This window comes from Zerene cesonia, chromosome 27, assembly GCF_012273895.1.
Source record: "Zerene cesonia ecotype Mississippi chromosome 27, Zerene_cesonia_1.1, whole genome shotgun sequence".
NCBI classification, from domain to species: Eukaryota; Metazoa; Arthropoda; class Insecta; order Lepidoptera; family Pieridae; genus Zerene; species Zerene cesonia.
The window spans coordinates 5,013,774-5,041,468 of record NC_052128.1 but is presented as its reverse complement, the minus strand read 5'-3'; the positions used below and the strand labels follow the sequence as shown (position 1 = coordinate 5,041,468).

The following is a 27,695-nucleotide window of genomic DNA, read 5'->3' as shown; positions in this document are numbered from 1 at the left end:
TTCACGCAACATGCATTACTCACACATACACACACCCCACAAATAAAAACGCACACTTTACAAATTGCTGATTTTGTTGCTGCACTCATTCACACACACATATGCCTGCAACACTTTCTTTCAATACTACCACGATCAGAAGAACGAGTCTACTAAACTGACCACATACACACAGACTCGGGCAGACTTAACAAATAAGTAATTTACCACGCACATACATTCAAACGCCTTACACACGCACGTACACGCTTAATATATAAAGAAAAATACCACTGCAATTAAAACTTTTTTTTTTGTTTGTTTCTGTTTGTATAAACGGTATACTGCTTCTTTTGTTTAATTAAAACAGTATGTACTATGAGGGAATTAGTTATCTTAACGCATTTATTCTTTTCAATCATTGGGTTATTAACTTATAATCATCTGTTACTAAACGCAATATCATCTCATGATTGTTCATTAATTACATGTATAAACAACTTCTTAAATTTTAAGCATGATTGAATATGGGAATGGTTTTATTAAACCTCAAAAACTAATGGACCCACTCGACTTGGGGATGTGTGATAAAAATGTTAGACGTTCGGAAGAAATGCTTATAATGTGATCGTTTTTATATTTTTGTCACACAGGTTTAACTGTCAACTGTAAGATGTCAACCTGTATATTGACTAAAACGACGCAATGACAAAGAGATTGAAAATTGTACATCGCTTGCAATGTATGGGTTACCATATTGTACTTAGGGAGCGATTGCGCATTGTAGTGCGTGCTTTGCGATTCATTCGCAACTGGCTGGTGTAGGTGGAGTTAAATATTAGACGAAAAAGGCGACATGTGTCTAATAGTTAATACAAATCCCCAACAATTTCCTTTCTAACCTCTTTAATATGTTCTAAGCATGAATTATAATATTTAAGTGAAATGATACAATCTCCAATTCCAGCGGCTGAAGAGCCACCCGTCAAGAAGGAAAATGAATGATTGTCACCAAAACGCGTCGTCAAACGACGGCGCAAGTCCTCCGCCAAGGAGGAGCCATAGACTACAGTGATCTGTGGAATTGTGATTGAATTAACATATAATAAGAACAAAGTTAGAATCATTTGAATTTTGAATTAAATTACATTGACAAATGTGAATAAGAATTGGTTTTTTTTTGTGACAGTTATCTACGATAATGTGATGTAATTGATAAACATACAAAATTAAAAAAAGTCATATTTATAAAATAAGCTCGGACATAGACTGTGGGTTGATTTTAATAGAGATATTTGGCAACATTGTTACTTTTAATTTTATTTTTTTCCCGTCACTAGTAAATAATTTTCTTGTTCATATATTGCTCACATAATATAATAATTCATATGACAAATCAACATGTAAAATATTATATCTAGAAGTACATATTACGGTTTTCATTTCAGGATAATTTCTTTTAGTTTAGGAGGTATTTACTCATGTTAAGTCATCTTAAGGAGATTTTCATATTTTTGTATATCAAATAGGTAATTAATTTCCTAGTAAGTATATTCATTTTTATTAATCTAGTTGGAATTAAGGATACATAATAGTAAGTTGTATGGATAGTTATTTTTAGAATTTCTTTATTTTGGTGTGGTTGAATGAACTAATCAATTAATTATTAATGGAATGCAGTGAGGTTGAACATGTATATTAAGAAGTATTTCAAAATGTATGTTTAAAATTCAAGATTTACTAAAATAACTGCTATTATGTTATAGGACTGTACTGTAAATACATTTTGTAGTTATTTTCCGATTAACATAATATTGACTTTCGAAGCCATTACAATGCAATAATTAATTCAGCCTGGTGTTTTGTAACATTAATATATAATATTTTAGATATTTTCTAATAGTTATGTCGTTTTTTGAAATATTTCAACATAATTAGTAATAAGGATATTAAATAAGACAATTAGTATAATTATCCATTAGTATAAACATTTTAATAGCATACACAAGCACATGCCTCTATATTATCTGTTGTCTTCATTTTCTACTCTATTACTGTTTCTGCCGAACTGCACTATGATTGGTCGGCCGGACATTATTGTACCGTTGACTTCGTCAAGTGCTTGTATTGCTAGGTTTTCACCTGTAGAAATAAACATATTTACTATGAACAGTGTTTTTTTTATTTACTTACAATAAGATTTGGTAGCAAAATGTTTTGATAGAGTGTAAAATAACCTCATGTTGTTGATAAATCATTTCTATATCATCATATTATATACACACAACAACTATCGATATACTTGTCATTAATTTGCTTTGTTTTTTAATGGAAACGTATTTAAATTATACTACTAGCCGCGCCCCGCGGTTTCACCCGCGTAAGTCGGTATCCCGTAGGAATATCGGGATAAAAAGTTGCCTATATGTTATTCCAGTTGTCCAGGGTACTAAGACAACATACCAAATGTCATTGCAATCGGTTCAGTAGTTTTTGCGTGAAAGAGCAACAAACACACACATCCTTACAAACTTTCGCATTTATAATATTAGTAGGATAGGATACTATCCTGGATATAAATATTAAAAATACAAGAAGAATAAAAAATATTACTTTGGAATGTGACAAAAGCCTGCCCTCTCATTCGTCCACTAAGAAGTTTAACATCTATAGGGCATCCATTCTCAAGCTGAAATTGATTAAATAACATTGCAAGTTTATCTTCTGTAACTGATGGTGCAATGTTCTTGAGATATAACACCTGTAAAACACTTGTAAATTTAAGGTTTGTGTTCATTTGGGTACAGTTCTATGGAGTCAATGCATTGTTATAATGTTTATTATGTCATAGCGGGCAACCGAGCTGGTGGTTCACCTGATGGTAAGTAATCACCACCGTTCATGAACATTCACAAAGGCTAACACTTCTGTGAATGCGCTGCCCGCTTTTAAGGGGTAAGGGATAAGGAAAGGATTAATGATGGAATAGAAGAAGTGGACTGGATGGAATGGAATGAAGGGTGAGGAAAAGGAAATGGCTCCCACTCTACTTATGAAATACAATAGCATGCAATTATTTCACACCAGTTTTCTGTGGGGGTGTGGTACTTCCCCGTTGCGAGCTGGCCCAATTCGTGCTGAAGCATGCTTGATTCCCACAAAAAGATATCACACCAATTTTGTTATATTATGAAAGTATAGCCACCTTTGATAATAGAGTTATTTATGTATAAAATACAGATGTCTAGACATAATGAAAATTCTACTTGCTTGGAATCTATACTAATAGTATAAAGCTGAAGAGTTTATTTGTCTATACTAATATTGTCAAGCCGTAGAGTTTGTTTGAATTATCTCAGTTATCGCAATTATCTCAGGAACAACTGGTCAGATTTGAAAAACTGTTTCAGTTTTACATAGCCCATTTATTGAGGAAGACTATAGGCTATATATGTACCACGGACGAAGCCAACGCGGACCGCTAGTATTACATAAATGTAGTGCAGGGGTATATATCTGTGCTCACAATTTGTATACAAACATACAAACACAAATATAACATAATACAAACAGTATAAATATATAATATCACACAACTGCTTCAATTCGCAGGATTAAAACAATCTATAGATATTAAACTACAAACCTTAGAAGGTGCACCTGGTTCATAGTCCTTAAACCTTTCAATTTTCTTAATATCATCCAAACTCATTTTTGTTCCTTCCAGTAACCTTTCCTCTGCTTTGTTCTGTGGTAATACAATGTCCACTGCCTGGAATTCATCTTGTGCCTTTTGCTCCAACCTTACAATTTTATTATCTTTTATTGTATATAAAGTTCTTGGCTTTGGCCCAATTATTTGAGGTTTTGTCTGTACAACTCTTGTTGTTAAATCCTTTACATCCCATAAGCTTCCGGAATTAGTATTTGAGGAATGTGCTATAGAACTAATAGGTACTTGCTTTTGCTGTGATATGATCCTTTCTTTTCGCCTCTCCAACCTACGTAAAATTTTACGCCGTTTTGTTAAAGACAAGATTTCTTCATTTTTCAGATGTCCAAACAAGCTTGCTTCTATTTCTTTCAATTCGTGAATTGGATGTCCTTCAGGGTAAAAAGTAGATGACTTCACTTGAGTAGATTGTATGGTATTAGAACTGGATGTACAAGGTTCCTCATTTTGCTCTCTTAAAAATTTATAAGCATAAGTCAATTTATTGATGTTAAAATTGAATAAAGTCATAAATGGGAATTTCATTGATAACGAACGTCTGTGGTACCTACCTTTCCGTTTGTTGATATTTCTTAATTTTACAATATACTGAAACTAATTGATTGTTTAATACCCTGGATTCCACTTTAGTCTGATTCTTTAGAAGTCCAGCTTCATTTTCTTGGTATAGTTTGACTTCTTCATTTGTAAGTCCTGCTCGTTTTAACCATTCCAAATCTTGAATTTGTTTTTCAGCTTTTTCAAAATCTTCCAAAGTCGACACTCCATATTTTGTAAATGGTAAGACTTCGGTGGACTTCACAAATTCCTGAGGCATTTTCGTACTAGAAGTCGTTTAATTAAGAGGCGTACATTACTGGGATAATAATGCTATAGAATAAAATTGTATGTTATTTCTTTCTCTTTATTTACATACCACATTTTTATTTTTGATACGAATAATAATTGTTGTTATAACCACAGAGTAAGAAATAGAGTAGTATAACACTAGTGAGAGCTATCAGCTAACAGCGGTCGCAGTGCATCACAGAGTACTTTTTCATAATTAATAATATATGAAAAGTGCATATCGAAACACACCCATTGTGTAGGTATAATCTATGCTGATAATTATGAGACGTAGATCTTATAGGGTTGTGACTTTCATAGGGTTGTGAGTTGTGACGTAGTAACTTATTCTTAATCTGTGTTTTTGTTTAACTTGTGGCCCCAGTATATAAGTGTATAATCTATGCTTGAGGCCTGTCGGCTGTCACAGTTAATCCAAAATTGTACAATCTACATAACAAGTTCTGAATCTGTGATTGTGATATTATTGAAGCCAAATGTCAAAACTGCACGGAACAATACATAATAATTTTTTTTTTAAAGGTACTTCAGAGTTCAGACTTCCCGTAGCACTTTAGCTACGCAACCTAAGTGACCGAAGTTGTTTAAGTAATCATGAATTGGGGTAATGAATTTGCTATGCAAGGTATGGGTATCCCGCCAGGGCCTGTTATTAATAATATGGCTAATATGGTTCAACCTATGATGCATATGATGCCTGAAATGAACGTCGCCCCTATTAATCCGCCACCACAGATGCCGTTAATAGGACCAGTACAGCCAGATATGGAAATAGAAAACCCAAATGAAGTGATAGACGTTGATCAACAAAAAAACGATGTTACGAGTACCCAAAGCCATTCGCGACAAGGAGAGCGATCAAGACGCGATAGAGATCACACGAGTAAGTTTTTTACTAGTTTAAAGTATCCAGTTATTTTATTTGATCCTTTTCATAACATGCCGATAAAAATTATGATAAAATGTTTACTGCTACATAAGATCAAATGAAACTGTCATACAAATTGCATGCTGCATTTTCTCTTAATACAAATAAAATAAACTTGCTCTTTCCTTTCTAATGTTAGAATTAGATGATTAAATTATTATCTTATATTTTACGCAGATAGAAGGGGTAGGTCCAGATCTAGAGACAGGTACGATAGAGGTGACAGGAGAGACAGGAGTGATCGCAGTGATAGGGACAGAAGCGATAGGAGCAGAAGAGAACGTGAGCGGCGTTCAAAGTGGGACAATAGCACAAAAACTGTTGAAAACAATGCTCAGTTGAACGTCCCACAGCCAATGGCAATGGGGAATAATATGATGATTGCAGGTAATTGTTATTATAAGAAATTGTGTTTAAAGGATGGTATTAAAGGTACTAGCTGCGCCCCTCAGTTTCACCTGCGTAAGTCCGTAGCCCGTAGGAATATCGGGATAAAAAGTTGCCTATATGTTATTCCAGTTGTCCAGCTATCTACTTACCAAATTTCATTGCAACCGGTTCAGTAGTTTTTGTGTCAAAGAGCAACCAACACACACACATCCTTACAAACTTCCGCATTTATAATATATATAGTAGGAAGTAGGATAGGATGTTTTTGTCTGTTGCATGATGTTTTTCATATTGGAAGCTTAAATTTCATGTTTATTTTTTGCACTTTCATTATTATTTCATTATTATATATTTAATTATTTCATTTCATTATTATTGGAATTACTTGTACTTGTAAGTCTAAGTATAGAAAATGTGGATGCCTTCTTTCCAATCCAGATTCCAGCAGATTTCTGTATCTTAATTTTGAAAAGACAAAAAAGTCTCATTACGCATTAATATTAGTGCATAAATTTAGAAAATATAAGAAAAATTTACCAAAAAAAATTTTCAGGTATGATGCAATACCCACAGATGATGAACAACATGATGGTACAACAGCAGATGGATGGATCAATGGCCAATATGATGCCCCAAATGAGTATGATGGGAGGCATGATGCAGAACATGATGGATCCCAACATGTTGATGATGAATCAACAGAGCATAATGCCAATGCCAAACCAACCGATATACATTAACAATGCTGTTCTGTTACCACCAATTCCTGGGGTAACAATCCCACAACGGCGAGAGAAGCCAAAGGGCTGTCGCACTATTTTCGTGGGTGGTCTACAGCAAGGGGTTACACCTGATACAGTATCGGAGATATTCCAGCGCTTCGGCGGTATTGAGGATGTGAAGGCGCCGAGGCGTGGTGTGTTCTACGTACGGTTTGAGAGGCCAGAGAGTGTAGAGCAGTCGTTCTTCCTTTCCGGTTATAGAATGAAAAACCATGAGCAGAGCGAGAATGAAGCTACTACTATGTTTGTTGACTATGCTTTGGTAGGGTTCTTTAGTATCTTCGTAACTATAAATTATTGAGCATTCAAACGCCTTCTTGTTTTATAGACTTTGTAATTTTCCAAAAATTTTATAATAATAGTAAAATGGTTTTTCAGTCACAGTTAGGGACTGAAAAATTTTGATAACTCTTTACGATTTTATATGTACAGAGTTCTGTTTCTGTTCCTGTTCAATTAACTTGATCATAAATTGAATATTTTTAGAATCGTGAGGATCAAAATGAGTATGATAGACGGCAGCGTCACCGCGAGCCGACGCCGCCCAAAGTGGAGCCGTTCACACCAAACACACTTAACGAGATTGCTGAGAAAATTAAAAGCGAGGAAGAGTTTGCTAAGGCTGCACCTGTGAGTATCTTTCTAATTGATGTTCCCAATAATAATAAAAGGTTCTCAATTTTCTATATATGTGCATCATATTTATAAAGGATTGTAAACCTGGTCTTAGTGTCACTACATGATCGTTAGTTTTTACAATGAATGCGAAATTTATCATGATAATTGATTTCTTTTCGTTATTCTTCTTTATAAATTAGTTACTCAAAGCTAAGACTATTGTAGACACTAGCAACGTGGTTGGAACGCGGCGAATGCAACAAGAAGAACGCTAACTCCTTCTACTCCTTGATACAAACCAGTAACAATCAGATTCGGAGACTGTTTAATGAAAAAATGCAATTGGACGACGAGCTGCAAAACATGAAATCGACTTTAAAGGATAAATTCCTCCATGTTATCCATCAATGTGAGTAGCTTAATGATTCCGCTACTAGGTGGCGCTGATATAAAACTAGATAAAGAAACAAAATGGCGTTTGATTGCGGGTCGAAGATAGAACGAGAATGGTGGAAGCAGTTGGTGGTAATAGTGTGGCCTATAGTGAGTTTAATTGGCAAAAGTTCAATGTTCCATGGTTGTTTTTTTACTTACTTAACTGTTAATTGATTGTATGCACAAAGTGTGGATGATGAATGACAGGATCACTCGAGCTTAAGATTTTCCAGGCAAGCATAGGGGGGAAGGGGGAGACAGGTTTAAGTACATTTCTTTAATTATAAATTAGGAGCATATGTTTTGTGATTGACCTGACTTCAAATGCATGTGATGCAGCTTTTGATCCTCAATTCTGAATGATCAAGGTAAGTCTGGATTAGAAGAGGCGCTAGGGGAACCTGAACAACAAAAGATCTTTTGGATTTCTTGATGGGTTGTTCATTTAACGTTTAATTGGAAGTTTGAATACAGCAAGGTGTATCACAAATTGACTGTAAGTAATAATTACAAATTTAAGACTGGTTATGGCTGTTGACTTTCACACACACTGGTCATGTTCCGATTAGCTTATCTGTCAGTTATTACAGTTCATACATTTATGACAATAAATATATGATAAATAAGCTATCAGGGACATTATCAGGAAGTGATAAAACCGGACCTAAATATAAGATACTTGGTTACTAAGTACTATTTCATACTGAAGTCAGTTGATTCTTCACTGACCTGTAAAGAAACTTCATGAGTTAAACACGAAATCACCATAGGACATGAGAAATATCCAAGGTAAGTATTTAATTTGAAGACTTCACTGTGAGCAGTAGGAGTGCCGAAATTTTCAAAACACCAAAAAGGAATTGCATGTGAAAGCAGAGACATTATAGAAGTTATAAAATTACGACATTCGCTTTTTTCTGGTAAGATTATGGAGCGAAAACAAGTGCTGAAATTAAGAATAAATTAGCAAATCTGGCGGATCTGGTCATCATATCTGGAATGGAATAATGTAAGTAACTAACAAATATAATTTAAGTAATAACTGTCTATAGTGATATGACAATGAATAGATGAAACTAGTAAGTAGCGAAACCAGTAGAAGAATCATAAATGAGTAAATAAATTGTGTTTTTAATGTATTGTTTTTTATTCTATGGCAATACTGCTTAACATTAGTATTGTTATCATCTTTGAATATGAATTGAATTATGTAGGTCTACTGTTCCGTTCGCGGCTTCGTACAAAACATACGCAGTGCGGAGTTTTCCCCGCATATATACCGTTCTCTTGGGAATTCCGCGTAACATATGTTTCCCGGGGTTACTATGCCTGTGTCGAATTTCATCAAAATCGGTCCAGTGGTTTAAGCATGAAGAAGAGAGACAATCGGAGTTACTTTTGCATTTATAATATTAATAAAAATAGTAGAGATTACAAAGTGAGTTTAAAGTAGTTAGAGTTTAATTTATTTTATTAATTGTTATGATTCTTCTACTTCTTCCATTGAACATTGGAATACTAAGAATTTTTGTAATCTTTAACTGCAAAAAAAATCATAATTCATTATTTTTAACACTCACAATAGGCTCCAATATATCAATAACAAATGAAATAAAAATTAAGGTGAGTTTATAGTTAGTCTAAGATTCTAAGAGATCCTGAGATGGCGGCCCCCGGTACTTCCAGCATACAAACAGACATATAAATCTTATTAAAGATAGACGAAATCTTTGCAAGACGCAGAAATTATAAATGAAATATTGTTATATGTGTTAACTACGTTATTTATATGGAATAACTTATATGGAATATTTATATTCGAAAAAATTATTGCAATCATCACAGTTAAATAAACATTCAACATTGCATAAAAAAGAAAACTATTAGAGCATTATTGCTTTTATAGTTTTCTCTAATCACTATTAATTTCAAAAGACATAATAGACATTCTCATGGAAGGGCTGCTTTGGTAAAGGTGGTAACTGAATATGTAAGTAATATTGGAGTACTTCAACATTGGTCTCTTCAACTTTAAGATTAGTGCATACAGGTAGCCTATAAAAGTGCATTTCACCTATGAAAGACTCTTTGTTCAAATCTATTTCTTGAATGACAGATTAAGTGTTGTCTCTCAGAGCCTTGACAAGTAAGGTTTCAAAGTATAATAGACTACTGGGCGGGAAGTCGTTTTCCAAGTAATGGATCTAGTGGTAATATTTTCTGAGATTATTGAAGAAAACATATCCATTGAATGTTATTGAGAACTTACAATTGCTGCAAACTACGCCTTCTTGCAGAATACGAATTATATTTTCATCTGAAATAAATGCTTTTCAATCAGTTACAGAAAGAGATTAATATTCTAAATGTATTCCACGATGGTTCAGTAATCCAATATGCCAAAGCATGTATCTAATCGTAGTATATAGTTGCTAACAAACAGTTTTAACGCCAGTCGAGCAGGTAGCGAAAATACTCTCTGCGGCCAAACACCAACGTGTCTCCGATCATTTCACGAAGCAGCAACGCAGGAACATCGAGATGTGGCTCAAAATGACGGAGGTATTTATGCGATAATGTCACTGTGTTGACTTTTCTTTATTTTTTGGGGTGAGTAAAGTGACCAGAATGCGTATAGAGGCTGCTATAAATGCTAGAAGGGTGGCAGATTAGTTATAGTGATCAAGAGTCTGTTTTTCTTTAGACTTAAAACAGAAAAGGAGAAATGCGGACTGGATAGACAACTGATATATGAAAGACGCAAAGTAAAGTGAGTTTGGAAAAAGCAAGGAAGAAGGTAAAGTGTCTTTTTCTCAATTTTCAAGAAACTACTTAAAGATGTGGTAAAAAATAATGTTTCTTGATGATTGGGAAATCGGCTCTAAGCAGACAGAAGACCAGGAATAGTTTGGAAGTATTAATCCCTTTTAGATTCAAAGAGCTGTTGGGCTGAACTCGTAAGTAGACTTAGTAAATGGACCGCAAATGGTGGAGAAATTCAAATAAATTTCGACTTCATTTGTAAGTATTAAAGCTGTAATCTGTCCGGCAAGTGATTATTAGAATATATGAACATTATGTGACATTTAATGAAAGTAAGACTAGACACACTGTTTTCGTGTTTTGGCTACGAGCGCTGCTTTGCTGTTGCTTCAAGATGTCTACACGGGTTGCTGCTTCGAGAGTTCATCTCATCTACGAAAAATATGAACACTTTAATCGAATATTGTAAAATATACGCTGGTTTTAATATGCTTATGATTACCTCTGCGTATAAAGATGATACCTATATATTGTATCCGTGAACTCGTGTTACAAATTTCAATGCAGATTTGAGTGATATCCCATTGGCCTGTCGTAAAAATGTGAATTTCTACTCTCACTATTGCGCTTAAGGCATTTGTCAACGTTTAAAATTTGTGAATTGAATTTTGACATTAGATGTTACTGGCAAAAAAATCTTTATTTAATAATGATTTTACAATGTTCGATGTAAATTGTCTCGCCATAGTTTCAGAATATTTTTTAAAATATTTCGAAACAGTAAAAACCTAATGGGACGGATTACAGTTTCTTGAATAATTTACATTAATGTTTTTTTCTCAATATCAAGTTTGGTTGTATCTTTGGTCTGGATATTTCAAGTAGTTTTGTCTGGTTTTATTTATATTAAAACAAGAGAATTACATTATTTTTTTTTATAATAAAATACAAACCTGACATGCACTCTATTTTAGGAACTGGAAAATATAAAAGAAGAGTACAATGCTACATTTGAAGACGATGACACTGAAAGAGTCAGCAGGAATATGGTTTCCTTTGAAAAGTACGAGGAGTTGAAAGTAGGTATAGTCTTATATTGAATTAAATCCTTCCTACTAATATTGTAAATACGAAAGTTTGTAAGGATGTGTGTGTGTGTTTATTGCTCTTTCACGCAAAAACTACTGAACAGATTGCAATGAAATTTGGTACGTAGACAGCTGGACAACTGGAATAACATAGAGGCAACATTTATCCCGATTTTTCTACGGGATACGAACTTACGCGGGTGAAACTGTGGGGTGCAGCTAGTTTCTAATAAAACAAAAGATTCTACTGCTTTTTAGGTATAAATAAAATTTGGTGATGTTTATATTTTATCGTATTTTATAACATACATATACCTATGAGACAAACTTACTCAGATTTGCATTGTAAATTTATATATTTAGCCTCCTTTTCAAGAGGAATATAAAACGAGGGTTAAAAAGAATTTTTTTTTGCATCTTTTTTACAATTTTTTTTTTCCTTTTTACACGCTTTTTATTAGCTTCACCTGTATGTTTGTTTGTATGTTTGTTTGTTTGTTTGTATGTTTGTTTGTTTGTAACTGACTTCTTTGGGCGCGATTTTGACCCACTTTAAACGGCCAGATTTCGTTCAAACTTTGTAGATTTATTGAGGACCGATGACAATACACTAATTTGATAAAATTATTCCAGTTTTCAATTTGCAAAATATGATTTTTGTTAAAGCGTGTTTTATAGTTTTTTTAAACTATTATATTTTATTTAAGAAAGAGAATGAGAATCTGACGTACGAACTGGAAGGTTACAAAAACGAAGCATATCTAGCTAAGGATGAAGCAGAGAGGAAATTTGAGAAGTTCAAGGCACACTTCATTGCGCAGCAGGCCTTGCAAAATAAACAGGTAATACTATATATTACCTAGTGTAATATAAATTAGAACTAAGTACATGAAAATAATATTAGTACAATTCTGTATGTGCGCGGAATAAAATTTGTACATTGTGGTATGGAGTTTGCAATTTGGATATTTTTTTTTTTATAATAAAATAAAAATGAAACAATCTATCATATCTTATTGTTTGTATCAAAGTTTCATTATGTATCTTAAAAAAAATACTTTTAGGTCTACCCTCCGTTACCGACACCACAGCGAGAGACAGCGCAGCCATCAGCTGTTATCAAGCCAATGCCACCTCCTCCAACACCAGATGATAACAAAGTGATCACAACCGGACCAGCCGTTCCACCCTCCGAAGCAAAACTCATCAGCATCCTAACTGCGTTCCTCATGGTCCATCCATTGGGAGCTTCATTGGATTACCTGGTATCATATGTAAGATCCATGACTCCAAATGTCACCCAGGGGACAGTACTGAATATTCTGCAGAAGTACAATGACGTGTTTTTGTGTAAAACGTCTGGAGTGGGTGCGTCTATAGAACATAGATGGGGTTTTGTTACATTTGATTTGATTAAAAGTGAATCTTAAGGTAATCTAATTTACAAGTGATGTAAATAAGGAAGTATCGGAGATATGCAAGAATGTTAAATGTATCAATGTTATGGATGTTGTGATGAAGATAAAATGCAAAAATATTGGGAAATATTTTGAAAGTATTTTTGCAAGAATAAAGTATGTGTATAGGTTATAATATAAAATAAATTGAAATAAGGTTATGTTTTGTTTTGTTTTTGAAAATCCTACCAGACCATTATGTTTATATTTTTTAAGTGATACTAGAAAACAGACACGTTATTCTAAAATACAGTGTACTAAGATTAGGGATGTGTGATCTGTGGGCTTTGAGACGCATACAGACTAATGCAGGCCTTCTGGCTGGCTTAGATAAGTCGATGTTGAATTCAACTGGGTAGGTAAAGCTCCATGAGTCTGTAGTTACAATTTAAATAGATTGTTGGAAGTGGATAAAAAAATATTTTTTCAAAAAAAGGAATATAAGTTTGTTAGCCGTCATACATGGAATTGAATTATTAAGTGGTCTCTTGGTGCTACTCTTATTTTCATTATATTATCATATTAATTGCGAACAATTGTAATATAAAACAATTTGCAAACTTTAGTCTATCTAGTAGATTGAATTCGTAATCTTTATTCTCGTAGAATGATACTTTATGAAAATTATTAGGCAAATAAATATTGCAAAAACATAAAAGGAAATTGATTTGACAATGGATACCTACTAGTGCAACGATACTATTACAATCATATAGTCACAGAGGTACTCTGTGAAAAATACCTTGATAAATTAATGGATAAATTTTTATAAGATTTTCAGACTTCAAAGTCAAATAAAATTTATTCGTTGTTATTATCTGTGCGCTTGCCGAGTGCCAAATGCCGTCTGCTGCCAACTTCAGACCGAATAGCGAGTTCGCTCATTCGAAAGTTGAAATTTGATTGTGTTGGCGGCGGAACGTGTATCTTGTGCGTGTATAAACTTGCGGACTCGCAAGTTTACAACAGTTTTTTATAATGAAAAAATGGTGGAACTGGGTTCTCGCCTTTGCTTTGGCATGTTTATTATTGGTAGTTATACCTCTTTCCTATCCTGGAGGTAAGAGTAAAGAGGAGTTACGGCCAATGTTTGAAGAATATGTTCAAAAGTACAATAAAAGTTATAAAAACAACCCAGCGGAATATGAAACGAGATTTGAGCATTTTGTGGTGAGTTTTTTAGCATATAAATTGTGTATTCTTGTTAAGTTTCTACTATCAGTTAATTATAGCAATTTATTCGTGCAAAAGAATACTTATGGTAATTGTTTGTCAACAATTTGCTTGTGATAATTTGTTGTATATAAATGTACATAGCTAAGTAGTAAGTGTGTAATGTTTTATTCCAATAATAACTTGAAGTTAATAACTTTTTAATGGTCTATTGCGTCATAACTATGGTGAAATTTCTTAAAATAATATTACATATACATTACAAATATTGCGCTCAAAGTATAGAATACTCCAGTTTTCTTATTTTTATCAGTAGGAATAGTAGTAACTGTTTTAATGACATTAATACTCTGTTAAAATCTTATCACAACTGAGCAAAATAATTTATAAACACGAGAAGCAAAAGCTATTGATGTCACTGCATAAAATTATTAGTTATATTAAAAAAATTACAACTACGTAAATAAAATATCTTTGATTGATACTTATTATGTACTTAATAAGATTTCTGGGATAAACATGTAATACCAATAGTAGATAAATAAATTCAAAGGAAATTCCCATAGGAATCAGATGTTTCACTGCACTAAAATGTAGTCTATGTCATTCTCCAGCTTCCTAACAATCTCCTGTCGAAACTCATATCGTAAAATCACTACTCATCGTTGTAACATCTAAAAAAGATAATTTAGAAACCAAAGAGACCTTTAGAATTTATAATATGTAGTAATGGAACATAAACTTACATGGAAACATGGAATTTTTTATTTGAAAGAAGAAGATACACATCCAATAATAGTATTCTTTTGTTAGTATACTTATTATATGTATGTAATATTGTTATAAAAAAAAGTTGTATTAACTTCTTTAAACTCGGTTGCCTGTATGCTTTCCTTTGTAGATTTTTTTAGCTGTATAGTATTTATTTTGATCTATAATAAATCAGATAAAGAGCTGACTTAGAGCATTCTCAGAAGCTATTAAAGGCCAACAAAGTATCAAAGCTTTTTTTAGTAATTATTTGTGGTGGGGACAACTAATCAAGAAGGCAGGTGATCATACAATATCTGTTACTTATAAAGATTATATAATTAGAAAAATTTAATGAAAATACAACAAATAATTAGCAGCAGTAAGTAGATTACTCGAGTAATTAAATTATGGCAGAGCCGGGAACTTAACGCAAGTGTTGGTAATCTATTATTTCTTTACAGGCTTCAGTCAGGGAAATAGATGAACTGAACTCTATGTCGCGAGGGCCAGAACAGCAACGGGCCAAATATGGTCTAACGCATTTGTCTGATATGTCCAAAGCGGAGTTTGAAGAAATCCACCTGTCTGATGAGCAGCCGAATAGACGGTCTTCTAATACTTGGAATGATCCTGACAACAGTGACAGGAACAGATATAGAGTCGGCAATCAAGAAAGCAGTCACACTCCGAATGAATCTCATGATAATGTCTACATCATTATACGGAATAAACGGGCAGCGCTGCCCCTTCAAGTTGATTGGTAAGTGATATTAGATTAAGTAGACAGATGTTTGTTATCTTTTCACACCAAAACTGTTGATACATGTAATAGTAAAAATTACATAGGTACTCAAAGTATATATCCTACTAATATTATGAATGCGAAAGTTTGTAAGGTTAGGTGTGTGTTTGTTGCTCTTTCACGCAAAATCTACTCAACCGATTGCAATGAAATTTGGTACGTAGACAGCTGGACAACTGGAATAACATATAGACAACTTTTTATCCCGATATTCCTACGGTACGGACTTACGCGGGTGAAACCGCGGGGCGCAGCTAATATGATATAAACATGAATAACAGATATTTTCCTTTAAATAACAATTTTCAATATTTCACATACACTCTAATAAATCTATTTATTAATATATATATTTTATTAACCGCCTTCGAAGAAAGGAGGAGTATATCAATTCGACTGGATTTTTTTTCGTGCTTGTTTCACATAAATCAATATTTCGTGTAAAATACATAATATCTTGTTTAAAATGCTCCTACGAAATTAAGTGAATTTAAAAAATAATAAAGAATACATTCAAAATACGACCTTAATGGTCTAGGTACAGGAATTTAACTTGTATTACATACACTGAGAGATAAGCTCTACCAATATACATTCAACATCGTGAAATGAACATAAATTGACGTTGATATCCGTGATATCTCTTCCCGACTCTCTTATTGTAACGCGAACCATACAATAGGTATTATAGGTACTCAATCAACTTCTATCGTCTATCCGTTTTATATCACTATCCTACTAAAATAATAGACGCGTGTGATGTTTGTTTATTACTCTGACGCAAAAACTGCTGAACCGATTGCAATACTAATATTACTGAGTCAGTATTATTTGTTTGTTACGATTTATGTTAAAAAAACGTAGACATATACCTTAGTCGACCCGGGTGTAGCTGGGGTAAGCAGCTAGCTATATGTTAAAATAAGGGTCATTAACCATTTGCCATTGGAATCGTTTATTTCTTTATACCTTTATTTTTATGTTAGTTATGGCTGTTGATTTAATGAAAAACACAAACGTTCATTAACACTTCATAGTATCAAATTTAATGTTTAGGATCATAAAAGCGAAAGAGTAGAAGAAATTCGATTACTGCGGCGGGATCACGGGTGGCCGAGAGGCTAGGCGTTGCTACGGTTTGGCAAAAAACGCGGGTTCGAATCCCGCCTCGTGATCAATTTTTTTCTATTCTTTTAAAATTTCTCATAGTATCAAATTGTTCATAATATTGACCATTATTGCGCAATTTTTAACGTATATATGTATAAAAAGGTTAACTGACTTGATGACTTAACGACTTAACTGGAATTTAGAAACCGGAATTGGAAACCACCATGCTTCATCTTTTTGTATATATAAACCCCGTGCCACAATTAGTTACCGAAAATCCTCCGAAACGGCTGGACCGATTCTTAGGAAAAATTATGAGCATATTGGGTATGTCTGAAAATCGGCCAACATCTTTTTTTCATACCCCTAAATGATAAGAGTTAGGCAGAACAGCGTTTGCCGGGTCAGCTAATTTTATTGTGTAGGTGAGCACCAAGAAATAATCTATAATCTGATTTGATTTAATTTAATTTTGATTTGAATTTCATGAAATTTCTTCAGTCATGAACATTGATTATAATAAACAATGTCCACAATCAAATGAAGTCAGAAAAATAAGTGTCAAAAACTTCCAAGTGATACTCTATAAATAATTCATTGAAATAAACACCGTTTTTCGTGGCAATAAAGTTGAAAGTCTATTGTATCGCGCATACAAAAACTCTGCCCAATACACTCGTAGGCAGAGTTTTGCATCGGACATCGGAATCTACTCGTGCAACATGCAACAAGCACGTCAATGGTTATGTATCAAGTCCGAAGCTCATTGAAGTGGGAACGGGTTGGTGTATTCATAAAATATTAGACTGATTTCCTTGAGTTAAGTAGAAGGTTGAACTTTGAACCCGGCGCCATTTTTAAATCGCTAAGGAGTTAAAATGCACATGATCGTATTATAGCTGCGATATATGATATGTAAACCGATATTTTTTATCCGGAATTATGCATCGCTTCTTATTGAATGTTCATAGAGTTGTTAGTTATACGAATGGTTTTAAATTTTATAATTGTACTAGCTTCGCCCCGCGGTTTCACCGGCGTAATTCTGTATCCCGTAGGAATATCCGGATAAAAAGTTGCCTATGTATTATTCCAGTTGTCCAGCTATCTACGTACCAAATTTCATTGAAATCCGTTCAGTAGTTTTTGCGTGCAAGAGCGACAAACACACACACATCCTCACAAACTTTCGCATTTATAATAATAGTAGGATGTTATGGTTTTTAAATAATTGTGAAACTACATAAATAATCATGCTATATCCAAGCTTCTGATATCTGCTCTAACATTTGTCTTTGCGATATTATGTATTTAAAAATATATAGAAACAATTAAATAGTTTAATTGAAGGATATTTATGGAATCGATACATATATTATAAAATGTATACATTTAGTGTATCTGTAAATAAATTAACTTTTTATTTATATTATTCTTAAAGTACCTATTAATAAAAATACTTGATTGTATGGGTTTTTAAAATAAATAGGTGTAAAAACACGTTTCCATAGTATTTATCCTCAACATCGTTAAGCACTCATATTACGCATATATTATAATTTAAATTGTATATTAGAATAATCTTTAATCCATCTAATATAAATCGCTTTAATAAACATCACCTGTCTCAACAATTTGTTTGAATTTCTACCTTAATTAAGGCTTTGATAATGTGCTCCAAATAACAAGATAATTTACGAAACATAATGTATGTTTACTTCTATTTGAAAAAATATTAAAACGCATTTTAATGATAGAATCTACTGAAGTGTCTCACTTGCTCGTATACAGACTACAGAGTATACGTAAGGAAATGATTTGATCCCGTCGACCATAATCAGGATAATAAGTTATACTTAAAATTATTGTATTGTCACCGATTCTTGATATATATCTGTTAAAGGTTAGTCAAAATCGTGTCTAAGGAAGTCGGTTACATACAAACATACAATTGAAGGTAATAAAAAGCGTGAACGAGTTCATAACTAAAAACTTAAAGATATTTATCTTCCATAATAAATTATGTCCAAAATAATCAGACTAATAAAATAAACAAATATATCTAATAATAATAATAATAAAAAACTTTATTGCACACACATAAAACATAATAAAAACAAAAAAATATTCACAAATAGAGTAAAAGCGGTACACATAGGCGGCCTTATCGCTAAGAAGCGATGTCTTCCAGGCAATCTAATATATAAAACGCAAAGGTGACTAACTGACTTAAGTGATCTATCTACGCACAGCCCAAACCACTGGACGGATTGGGCTGAAATTCGGCATGCAGATAGATGTTATGACGTAAGCATCCGCTAAGAAAGGAGTTTGATAAATTCTACCCCCAAGGGGTTAAAATAGGAGATGAACGATTGTACCATGAAAATTTATTAAGTCCGCGCGGGCGAAGCTGCGGGCAGCGACTTATATTATTATAAATTATTTAATTAGAAAATACCAACAAAAGTGATTGTTCATCAATGAATAATGTAAGAAATTATAAAAAGTTATCGCATTATATGTTCATTATTAAAAAAATAAGGAATATCTTACGTAAAATAAGAAGGCGACTTTATATTTGATCTCGATCAAGGTTATCAGGTTTTTAATGAATATAGTTTTATTCAATCCTTATCTTTGAATGCGTTATGAGACACAAAGGTGTTTAGTATTTGACATCATATGATTATATTATGAATATATTTTGTACCACTATAAGATTAACAGTAATTGTATTCATTTCTTTTTCATACCAAGAGGTGAGAATACGTTAATAAGTAACTGTATACTGCGGCATCACTCGCGTGGTACCCCGATAGAAAGAGCATTTGTGCTAATCCAGACTATAAACCATATCTATACAAAATTACATACAGGTATGATAGCTCATTTCGCGTCAAAGAGTATCAAACATCCATACATTCTTACGAGCTTCGTTTAAAATATTAGTTGTAGTTACCAATTACGCTCAGTTGACACTAAAACTAGACTAAAACCATTACGTTCAGGTGACATTAAAACTAGATTATAACCATTGATATAATTAAGTCAAGATGCACAGTTTCATATTAAAGTAGGTACCCACGAAAATGTCATTAAACACTCACCAATTGTACATACGAATGGTTATGCTATAAGCTTATCGTTTTTTCAAAATTCTACCTAACGCTAATAGCTTAAAGTTGTTTTTTAAACTTTTGTGAATGATGCGCTCATTTTATACGGACGTTTTTGAAACGTTGAGTTTGCATCTTGGGTCTTTTATATCAATGCTATCATTATATCAGTTACATAGATCAGTAGACAAGAACTTCTTGTGGTAAAGTGAGGAATAGAATTATATTTGATATTATATATCTTATAGAAATTGAAAAAAACCGTCTATACGTCTACACTAACTATACGTCTACACTAATATAAAATATTAAAAAAGCAGTTTGTGAATTGTCCTTCTCTGGATCTATTGAAAAGCAAACAAACTCAAAAACTCAAACTTATAACCGCCCTTCATTCTTACAACTAGCTTGACCCGGGAAAAACGTCATTCCTGAATAGTTGAGGTTTCTGTTAATGATAGAATTCTCATGATCGGATCAGTGCTTTGATCGGTAACTCCCTACAAACATACAAAACTAGAAACTAATTGTCATGCCCTTTCATTTGATACATATTGATGGAGTGTGAAATAAGAAAGTTAATAAGATACCTTCATCGACTAGGCATCAGCTGATGAATTTCAAATTACTCCGAATTCGCTCCAACGTGCCTTAGAACACTCGCGCATAAGTCCCCTTTAACACAAAATAAAATAAATTGTTATCGCTTCCTCCGTTCGGGAGCTATGCCACAACACACACAGATAGACAATAGACGCGTATATAACACCGTTATAATTGTGTTGTGGGTTAAAAAATAAAAACAAGTACATATTTCAATCCGTAGCACCTTTAATTTTGCGGTTTTAAATATAATTGTAGTTCATTCCGAGACCGGTCAGTTCATGGTTATTCGTCACATAATTACCTTGTTTGGCTGGTCTATTTTTAGAATTTGGTAACTAGAAATGTATCTAGTTAAATTTTTCCAACCGTATCCTATCCTATTAATATTATAAATGCGAAAGTTTGTAAGGATGTGTGTGTGTGTGTGTGTGTGTGTGTGTGTGTTTGAAAACTCCTTCACGCAAAAACTACTGAACCAATTGCAATGAAATGTGGTACGTAGACAGCTGGACAACTGGAATAACATATAGGCAACTTTTATCCCGATATTCCTACGGGATACGGACTTACGCGGGTGAAACGGCGGGGCGCAGCTAGTGATATAAATAATTATAATATGGATAATATTTGACGGATTCTCACCAAGCGTAGCTAAAAACACTCCCGTCTGATTCACCTTTTAAGCCAAAACTAAAATCAGTTCATCCGTTCGGGAGCTGACAGACACAAACATGTCAAAGTTTTTGGGTTTAACAAATCTGTTTGTGATACATATATGAATTAATTATTCTAATCATCTTTACTCCTGTTATTTTGAGAACAAAATTGTACTCTAGTTGGTTTTTTTTTTAATCATCTATTTAACGACCGAATGTTCATGGGCGGTGGTGATCGCTTCGCATCAGGCGAACCACCAGCTTAGTTTTCCGCTATGATATAACCTATATAATATATATATATATATATATATATATATATATATTATATGATGATGCTGATGATGATGATGATGATGATGATGATGAACAGTCACCGGAGCAGCCTGAAAACCAGCGACGCTTCCAGTGCGTCTCATACGGCATTAGCTGTAGCTGTTTCCGTTTGCGCTTACGGAAATAATGTTTTAGTATTATTGTAATTCTTTGACACTAAATATTTTTTCTTTCTTTCTTTCATATAAAAGTACAGGATTATAAACATTTTGTTTAAGGCAGCCTCTTGGAGTTTAAAATGCCTAAAATGACTTGACAATATGTAATATGACATATTACTTATATTTTATTAGGAAAAAAACTAATTAGAAAAACGGATGAGAATACAATTAACTTATATCCATATAAATTGTAAGCCATCTCAAAAAATTGTATTGACAAAATATTAATGGTTTTTTTTAATATCTTGCACATCCTGTAAACAGAGTAATTTATTGTTTTTTTTTTGCTGTGGAACAAGCATATGTTTTGAATGAGATTTTATTTAAATTTGTCTTTTATAACTACCTGTCCCTTGTCATATCACCCGGTCACTCACTTTCATTCAAACATTCGTGTTCCTACAAATACTTGCGATCATGTAGGGAAAAACATTGGCAAATGTCTTTCTACACTGGTGCGAAATGTGAATGACTGGCATAAAGCATTAGATGAATCAGAGTGATCAATGATACATCTGCAGGAAATAATTCAAATAAAATATATGCAAATCCATCTACTTGAAGTTGCATTTGAAGAAGCATTTGTTTCTATTAGCTTCTTGAACACAACCTTTGTCAACTTAAAAAACTGTGGCTGTGTTGCCTCACAACTTTCGGCTTGGTGAACAAATTTCGATTTTTTTTTTTTTTGAAAGTTGGTGCCTCTCTTTTGGTTTCATTAAAAATTTGTCTACTTGCAACATTTCGAATTATTTGCGGTTTACGTTTCGGTTGATAAAAATATATATTAACTTTTTAACGACTATTTTTCTCGCGTAACCATCACACAGACACATATGTACACAACATTAATGATTGACAAATCTTTCCTTTAATCAAAAATAAGAAATAAAATCTTGTTATAACAAACTTTTTAAAGCCTTTTTTGTAAATATGTAAATTTTCAGAACTCGTAAAATAAAACAAACAACAATTTTTTTTTTGTTTTATTCGTTTTTATTTATTGGACCTATTTCGAAGCGGTTTTATTTTTAATTTCAAAACCAGTCTTTATGATGGTTTGTTATATTAGTTTAAAATTGGTTCAGCAGTGCATACCTCACGCATGTATGTTTTATGCTTGCCTGTTTAAGTATACTGAAACCTTTTCCTTCAGGCGGGCTCAGGGCGTGATCGGTCCAGTCAAGGACCAAGGGCTTTGTGGCGCGTGTTGGGCTTTCAGCACCATCGGAGCTATGGAGGCCATGGCCGCTATCGCTACGGGGAAATTTCAACCGCTGAGTGTTCAGGTGAGGTGGCCAATAACCTAAATGGGTATAAATTACGCCACGTTGTTTGTCCGTGATGGACTCCTATACTTCCAACTACTCATTCCATCTTAAGAGATAGGATACTCTATCTACTCCTACACTAATATTATGAAGAGGAACAATTTGTTTATGTGTTTGTTTGTTTGTAATGGAGAAAGTCAAAAACTACTGGACCGATTTTAAAAATTCTTTTACCAGTAGAAAGCTGCAATTTTATTGAGTGACATCCTACTAATATTATAAATGCGAAAGTTTGTAAGGATGTGTGTGTGTACACACACACACACACATCCTTACGTTTGATGCTCTTTCACGCAAAATCTACTGAACTGTGTGAAATTTTTTACGTAGACAGCTGGACAACTGGAATAACATATAGGTAACTTTTATGCCGATATTCCTACGGGATACGGACTTACGCGGGTGAAACCGCGGGGCGCAGCTAGTAGGCTATATTTGTACCACGAGCAAAGGCGTGGCGTACAGCTAGTATAATTTATTTTAATTACGATACTGCACTACTAGTATAGCTGCACGCTATTTTTAAGACCAAATCAATGGAAGTAAATTCTTTAAACGTTATTAGTGTTATGCAGTAACATCGTTAAGAGAACTCGCGCCTATATTAGCTTTTTGCATAATCATTACATTAAGAAGGAGTCAATGTACATTCAAGCTTGTTGCTAAAATCGATTGACCCGGTCGCGGCGTATATAAAAGAAGCTAAAAATAAAACTCGTGTTTATTTATATATCCCATCCGAAAAAGAGTACGATGAACTCTTAAAACTGGTAAATTGTTGCTAAAATCGGTTGCATTACACGCATAATACGTATAGGCTTTCATTACCTTTTACTTCGGGTGTCGCCGCAGCTTTATCAGTTACACTTCATAGTATAATAATACATTAATGCTTCAATTAATTAGTTTTAATGTCGGCTTTGATTGGTAATTTTTTAGAATAGATTATTTGGTCCAATCAAGCATACATCACTACATAGTATAAAGCAGTCGCTTCCCGCGTCTGTCTATAAAGACATACTCTAAGCACAGATACATACATACATAGGTATGTATGTATCTGTGCTTAGACCTTTAAAACTACATAATGGATTTTGATATTTTTTTTATAGATAGAGTGATTCAAGAGGAAGGTTTATATGTATTAAATAAATAAATAAATGTATAAAAGCATCTATTAAACTACTGCGAACTTAACACGTGCGAAGGCGCGGGCAATGCTAGTTTAACCTATAGAAGACTAGAAATTAAGGTATAAATTATAATGTAAAATTTGTATTGGAATGTTAAATAAGTTAGATATGACTACATTAAGGACCTCTTGGTTGCAACAATTTCTACGGATCAGTAATTCAACGGTAATCTGACTCACTTCACTTATAAGTAATACGATTTGTCTTAACAAATAGGGTTCGATACATAACTTCGATAAATTCGCCATTCTAAACATACATTGATCACAACTCCATTGTGATACGAACGCGACTGTCATTAACTCTGAAATCTGAGGATTTAAAAGACAACCCTCTACTTATTTTTTAATCCCTGATCCTGTTATAAATGCGGATGTAACTGTATAAGTCTGTTTCTTGTAAAGCGGGAGCCTGAACTACTGGAAAGATTTGGCTGAAAATTTCAAAGTTAGTTTGAGACTCAAGAAAGATTGTAGGATGGTTTCCCGGAAACCCCACGGGAATGCTACCTATGCTTGAGCGGCCACGGGGCCGCCTTTGAAATCCTCTAAAGGGCGGGTAAAGCCGCGAGCGGAAAGCTTGTATGTAGTATATTATGAAGATAAGTAAAGACTAAAGAGATTAAATGAAAACACCATTAAATTAATCACTACATAGTATAAAACGAAGTCGCTTTCTCTCCGTCCTTACGTATGCTTAAATCTTTAAAACTACGCAACGGATTTTGATGTTTTTTTTTTAATAGAAAGTTATTCAAAAGGAAAATTTATAAATATAATAACGATTAAACTACTCCGATTTGCGTGTAAAGCCGCAGGCAAAAGTAGCAAATAAAAGAAAGAGGGTTTCACAGCGAACTCCCTCGTTTCCAGACGGACAGACGGTACATCGTTCAGGTTACATGCCACCGAGGTTTGCGAAGCTTAGCGAGCTTATAGTTATTTGAAGCAATCTGCACTTTTGCGGTTTCCCATGTAACATTATAATTAGCTGGCTCACTGGGTGCAGTGGTTTTGTAGCGATATAGGTACGACAGGTACTATTTCAGGGAAAATATGGCCGCTTACGTTAAGTTTGTCTGGTTTAACACCAGAAATCTGATTAGGTGTTTTTGGTGGTTTTAGACTTCTCTTATTTATGTTCTGTTTTATATGTGTAGGCTTGCTCTGTTTTGATCAATTATGATTTAAACACCTTTTTATTGAAATAACACTTCGTGATTGCAATTGCTTACCATTTTTTATTCGTATTTATATGAGACCACTAGCTGCGCCCCGCGGTTTCAACCGCGTAAGTCCGTATCTCGTAGGATTAAGGGGTTAAAAAGTTGCCTATATGTTATTCCAGTTGTCCAGCTGTCTACTTACCAAATTTCATTGCAATCGGTTCAATAGTTTTTGCGTGAGAGAGCAACGAACACACGTACATCCTTATAACTTTCGCATTTACAATATTAGTAGGATATACATATGAGACCATTAAGGACACATATTCAGGTACCATTTGAAACAGAATGCAGAAATATATTAGGACAGCAGTCTTCTTGATCGAACCCCTGTTCATAATAATTTCTATTATCCTGGGCTTTTTGTATTCCAGGAGGTAATAGACTGTGCAGGGTTAGGTAACAGCGGGTGTGCTGGTGGGGATATATGCCTGTTACTCGATTGGTTGTTAATGACCAATACGGCCGTGGCCAGCGACAAAGAGTACCCGCTGAAGCTGACGAACGGCGTGTGCGCAGTGAACGGGAACGCGACCGGAGTCAGGGTGAAGAAGTTTACTTGTGACGAGTGAGTATCATTACGGTGTATAATGGCTGTGGGGTCCTACGGAGCTTCTGGGGTATTACAGAATTTCTGGGGTCCTACAGAACTTCTGGGGTTTGAATTAAAAGGTTAGAGACGAGACGATCGTGTGTTTTCTTACTAAGTAGACTTTTAAACTTTTCACACTTTGTTTATAATAATCTTTAGGCTTATATATTTAAATATTCTTCGCAAATCAATACAATAATAGCAGTTTCCTTACAATGTTGTCCTTTAACCTTTGCAGCTGTAATGTTTTGAACTCGCTACTTTCATATTCGGAAGACTTATTCTCCAGACCATTTTAGTTATCGTTTATGTTACAATGAACCAAATAAAATGTAATTGTATCCGAGAGGAAGGTGGTCCCCAAGATACAGGCTGTCCTAATTTGGGGACCAATGTACCGAACAGTTGTTATTGTGTATGCCTCATAAGCGATATTATTATTAAAAGGTAAAAGTTTTTTGCTGTCTGTGTGCTGCGACACTTCAATCCTGGTTAAAATAAAACATGTTAGCAAATACTTCTATGAGATATCTCAGTACCGTAAATCATTGTAATCCGAGTTGTTCTTTAACAGTAACAAACGCTTAATATATATAGTCTACCCGTGACCACGCTCGCTGTAAAGTGTTCGAAACGTCGTGTTAATAATATAATGAATAAATCGCGTTTAAAATCCGTTAAAAAGTTTTAATTTCTAAACGCTTAATATATTAGAAAGATGCTAAACCAGAAATGATGATAATTTCAGTATGGTCGGGGCGGAGGACAAAATTCTGAGCACAATAGCCACCCACGGTCCAGTAGCGGTCGCTGTGAATGCACTCACTTGGCAGAACTACCTTGGTGGCGTCATTCAATATCATTGCAGGTAATGGTGTTTAAGCGATTTCAAAATGAGGTAATTAATGTGACTCGTAAGTGTGGGTGTTTCTAGTCTTTGCATATATCTCGATAACTATTTCGGTTTAGTTACCTAACTACTTGTGTTTTTTTTTCTTGAATTTATGTTGAATTTATACATCTATGTTTTGAATTGGCTTTAACTGAGTCAGGTTTCAGAAAAACGGGTAGTTTAAAAGTTATATACAAAATTTTCAAATGAAACTGATGTATACCGTTCTTGTCGTACATTTTTGTATTTGGCTGAACCTTATTACGGTTTCATCAAAATTGGTTTAGTCATTTGTGGGGGGACGGATATTTTATTAATCAGAATTATACGCGTATTGGATTATAAGTAATATATTGCATGTAGAACCTATTTGTACATCCAAGAAATATAAAATCAGTTGAAATTCCGACCTTGATGGTTCGATATAAAAATGATTAACATTTATTTGCATAAGCAGAACATTTGCTCTTTTGCTATCAAGATAATATATTGACAGACTGGATAAGTTTTTATGCGTACATCGTTTAGATTAAAATATTTTTAAAATGAACACATTGAATACATTTCTATCATCATTTTCATAACAGGGAATCGAACCTGTTTAATATTTTTGGGTGTTACTGCGAACAAATACTTTATAGTTCGTCCGTTCATAGAATGCGCTCCTGACACGTCGCGATTGAACTGACGACGTAACTTTGTAATGGCGTTGCAGTTAAAATAA

The 27,695-nt window shown here is 33.8% G+C and overlaps 4 protein-coding genes across 10 annotated transcripts in view; 3 read left to right on the top strand and 1 right to left on the bottom strand.

The window, feature by feature from the left end:
• LOC119837324 (SWI/SNF-related matrix-associated actin-dependent regulator of chromatin subfamily E member 1-like) overlaps nucleotides 1-2,149 on the top strand; it is an 11,187-nt gene extending 9,038 nt beyond the window's left edge. For all 6 annotated transcript variants that reach the window (XM_038362857.1, XM_038362856.1, XM_038362854.1 and 3 more), the window contains one exon: nucleotides 947-2,149. In XM_038362857.1, coding sequence (XP_038218785.1) covers nucleotides 947-984 — 38 coding nt within the window. In that variant the 3' untranslated portion in view covers nucleotides 985-2,149. The remainder of the gene's footprint in view (nucleotides 1-946) is intronic.
• Nucleotides 1,951-4,805, bottom strand: LOC119837325 (RNA-binding protein 41-like). The gene is made up of 5 exons (XM_038362858.1): nucleotides 4,629-4,805; nucleotides 4,264-4,536; nucleotides 3,626-4,166; nucleotides 2,593-2,740; nucleotides 1,951-2,121 (listed from the first exon to the last, which is right to left on the bottom strand). Exons 1-5 carry the CDS (start codon nucleotides 4,631-4,633, stop codon nucleotides 2,003-2,005), a joined length of 1,086 nt encoding a protein of 361 aa, XP_038218786.1. The 5' UTR covers nucleotides 4,634-4,805; the 3' UTR covers nucleotides 1,951-2,002.
• Nucleotides 4,806-4,994: 189 nt separating this feature from the next.
• Nucleotides 4,995-13,183, top strand: LOC119837346 (ecto-NOX disulfide-thiol exchanger 2-like). 2 transcript variants are annotated; one of them, XM_038362901.1, is made up of 10 exons: nucleotides 4,995-5,186; nucleotides 5,297-5,444; nucleotides 5,667-5,876; nucleotides 6,433-6,923; nucleotides 7,148-7,291; nucleotides 7,505-7,688; nucleotides 10,170-10,276; nucleotides 11,452-11,556; nucleotides 12,273-12,407; nucleotides 12,630-13,183. In XM_038362901.1, exons 1-10 carry the CDS (start codon nucleotides 5,169-5,171, stop codon nucleotides 12,993-12,995), a joined length of 1,908 nt encoding a protein of 635 aa, XP_038218829.1. In that variant the 5' UTR covers nucleotides 4,995-5,168; the 3' UTR covers nucleotides 12,996-13,183. The 2 variants fall into 2 exon arrangements, with proteins under 2 accessions (XP_038218829.1, XP_038218828.1); XM_038362900.1 differs by having other exon boundaries at nucleotides 4,996-5,444.
• A 721-nt stretch (nucleotides 13,184-13,904) lies between these two features.
• Nucleotides 13,905-26,983, top strand: LOC119837347 (cathepsin O-like). The gene is made up of 5 exons (XM_038362902.1): nucleotides 13,905-14,192; nucleotides 15,410-15,708; nucleotides 22,895-23,027; nucleotides 25,862-26,055; nucleotides 26,828-26,983. Exons 1-5 carry the CDS (start codon nucleotides 14,001-14,003, stop codon nucleotides 26,949-26,951), a joined length of 942 nt encoding a protein of 313 aa, XP_038218830.1. The 5' UTR covers nucleotides 13,905-14,000; the 3' UTR covers nucleotides 26,952-26,983.
• The last annotated feature ends 712 nt before the right edge of the window (nucleotides 26,984-27,695 follow it).

Bases quoted from the DNA above. Each gene is read 5' to 3' on its own strand.
- LOC119837347 (XM_038362902.1), top strand. From the start codon at position 14,001: ATGAAAAAATGGTGGAACTGGGTTCTCGCCTTTGCTTTGGCATGTTTA. The intron at 14,193-15,409 runs GTGAGTTTTTTA...ATTTCTTTACAG, and splicing joins CGAGATTTGAGCATTTTGTG to GCTTCAGTCAGGGAAATAGA. The intron at 15,709-22,894 runs GTAAGTGATATT...CTTTTCCTTCAG, and splicing joins CTGCCCCTTCAAGTTGATTG to GCGGGCTCAGGGCGTGATCG.
- LOC119837325 (XM_038362858.1), bottom strand. The intron at 4,167-4,263 runs GTAGGTACCACA...TAAATTTTTAAG, and splicing joins AAATATCAACAAACGGAAAG to AGAGCAAAATGAGGAACCTT. The intron at 2,122-2,592 runs GTAATATTTTTT...TTATTTCTACAG, and splicing joins GGCTTTTGTCACATTCCAAA to GTGAAAACCTAGCAATACAA.
- LOC119837346 (XM_038362900.1), top strand. From the start codon at position 5,156: ATGAATTGGGGTAATGAATTTGCTATGCAAGGTATGGGTATCCCGCCA. The intron at 7,292-7,504 runs GTGAGTATCTTT...AGACTATTGTAG, and splicing joins AGTTTGCTAAGGCTGCACCT to ACACTAGCAACGTGGTTGGA. The intron at 12,408-12,629 runs GTAATACTATAT...AAATACTTTTAG, and splicing joins AGGCCTTGCAAAATAAACAG to GTCTACCCTCCGTTACCGAC.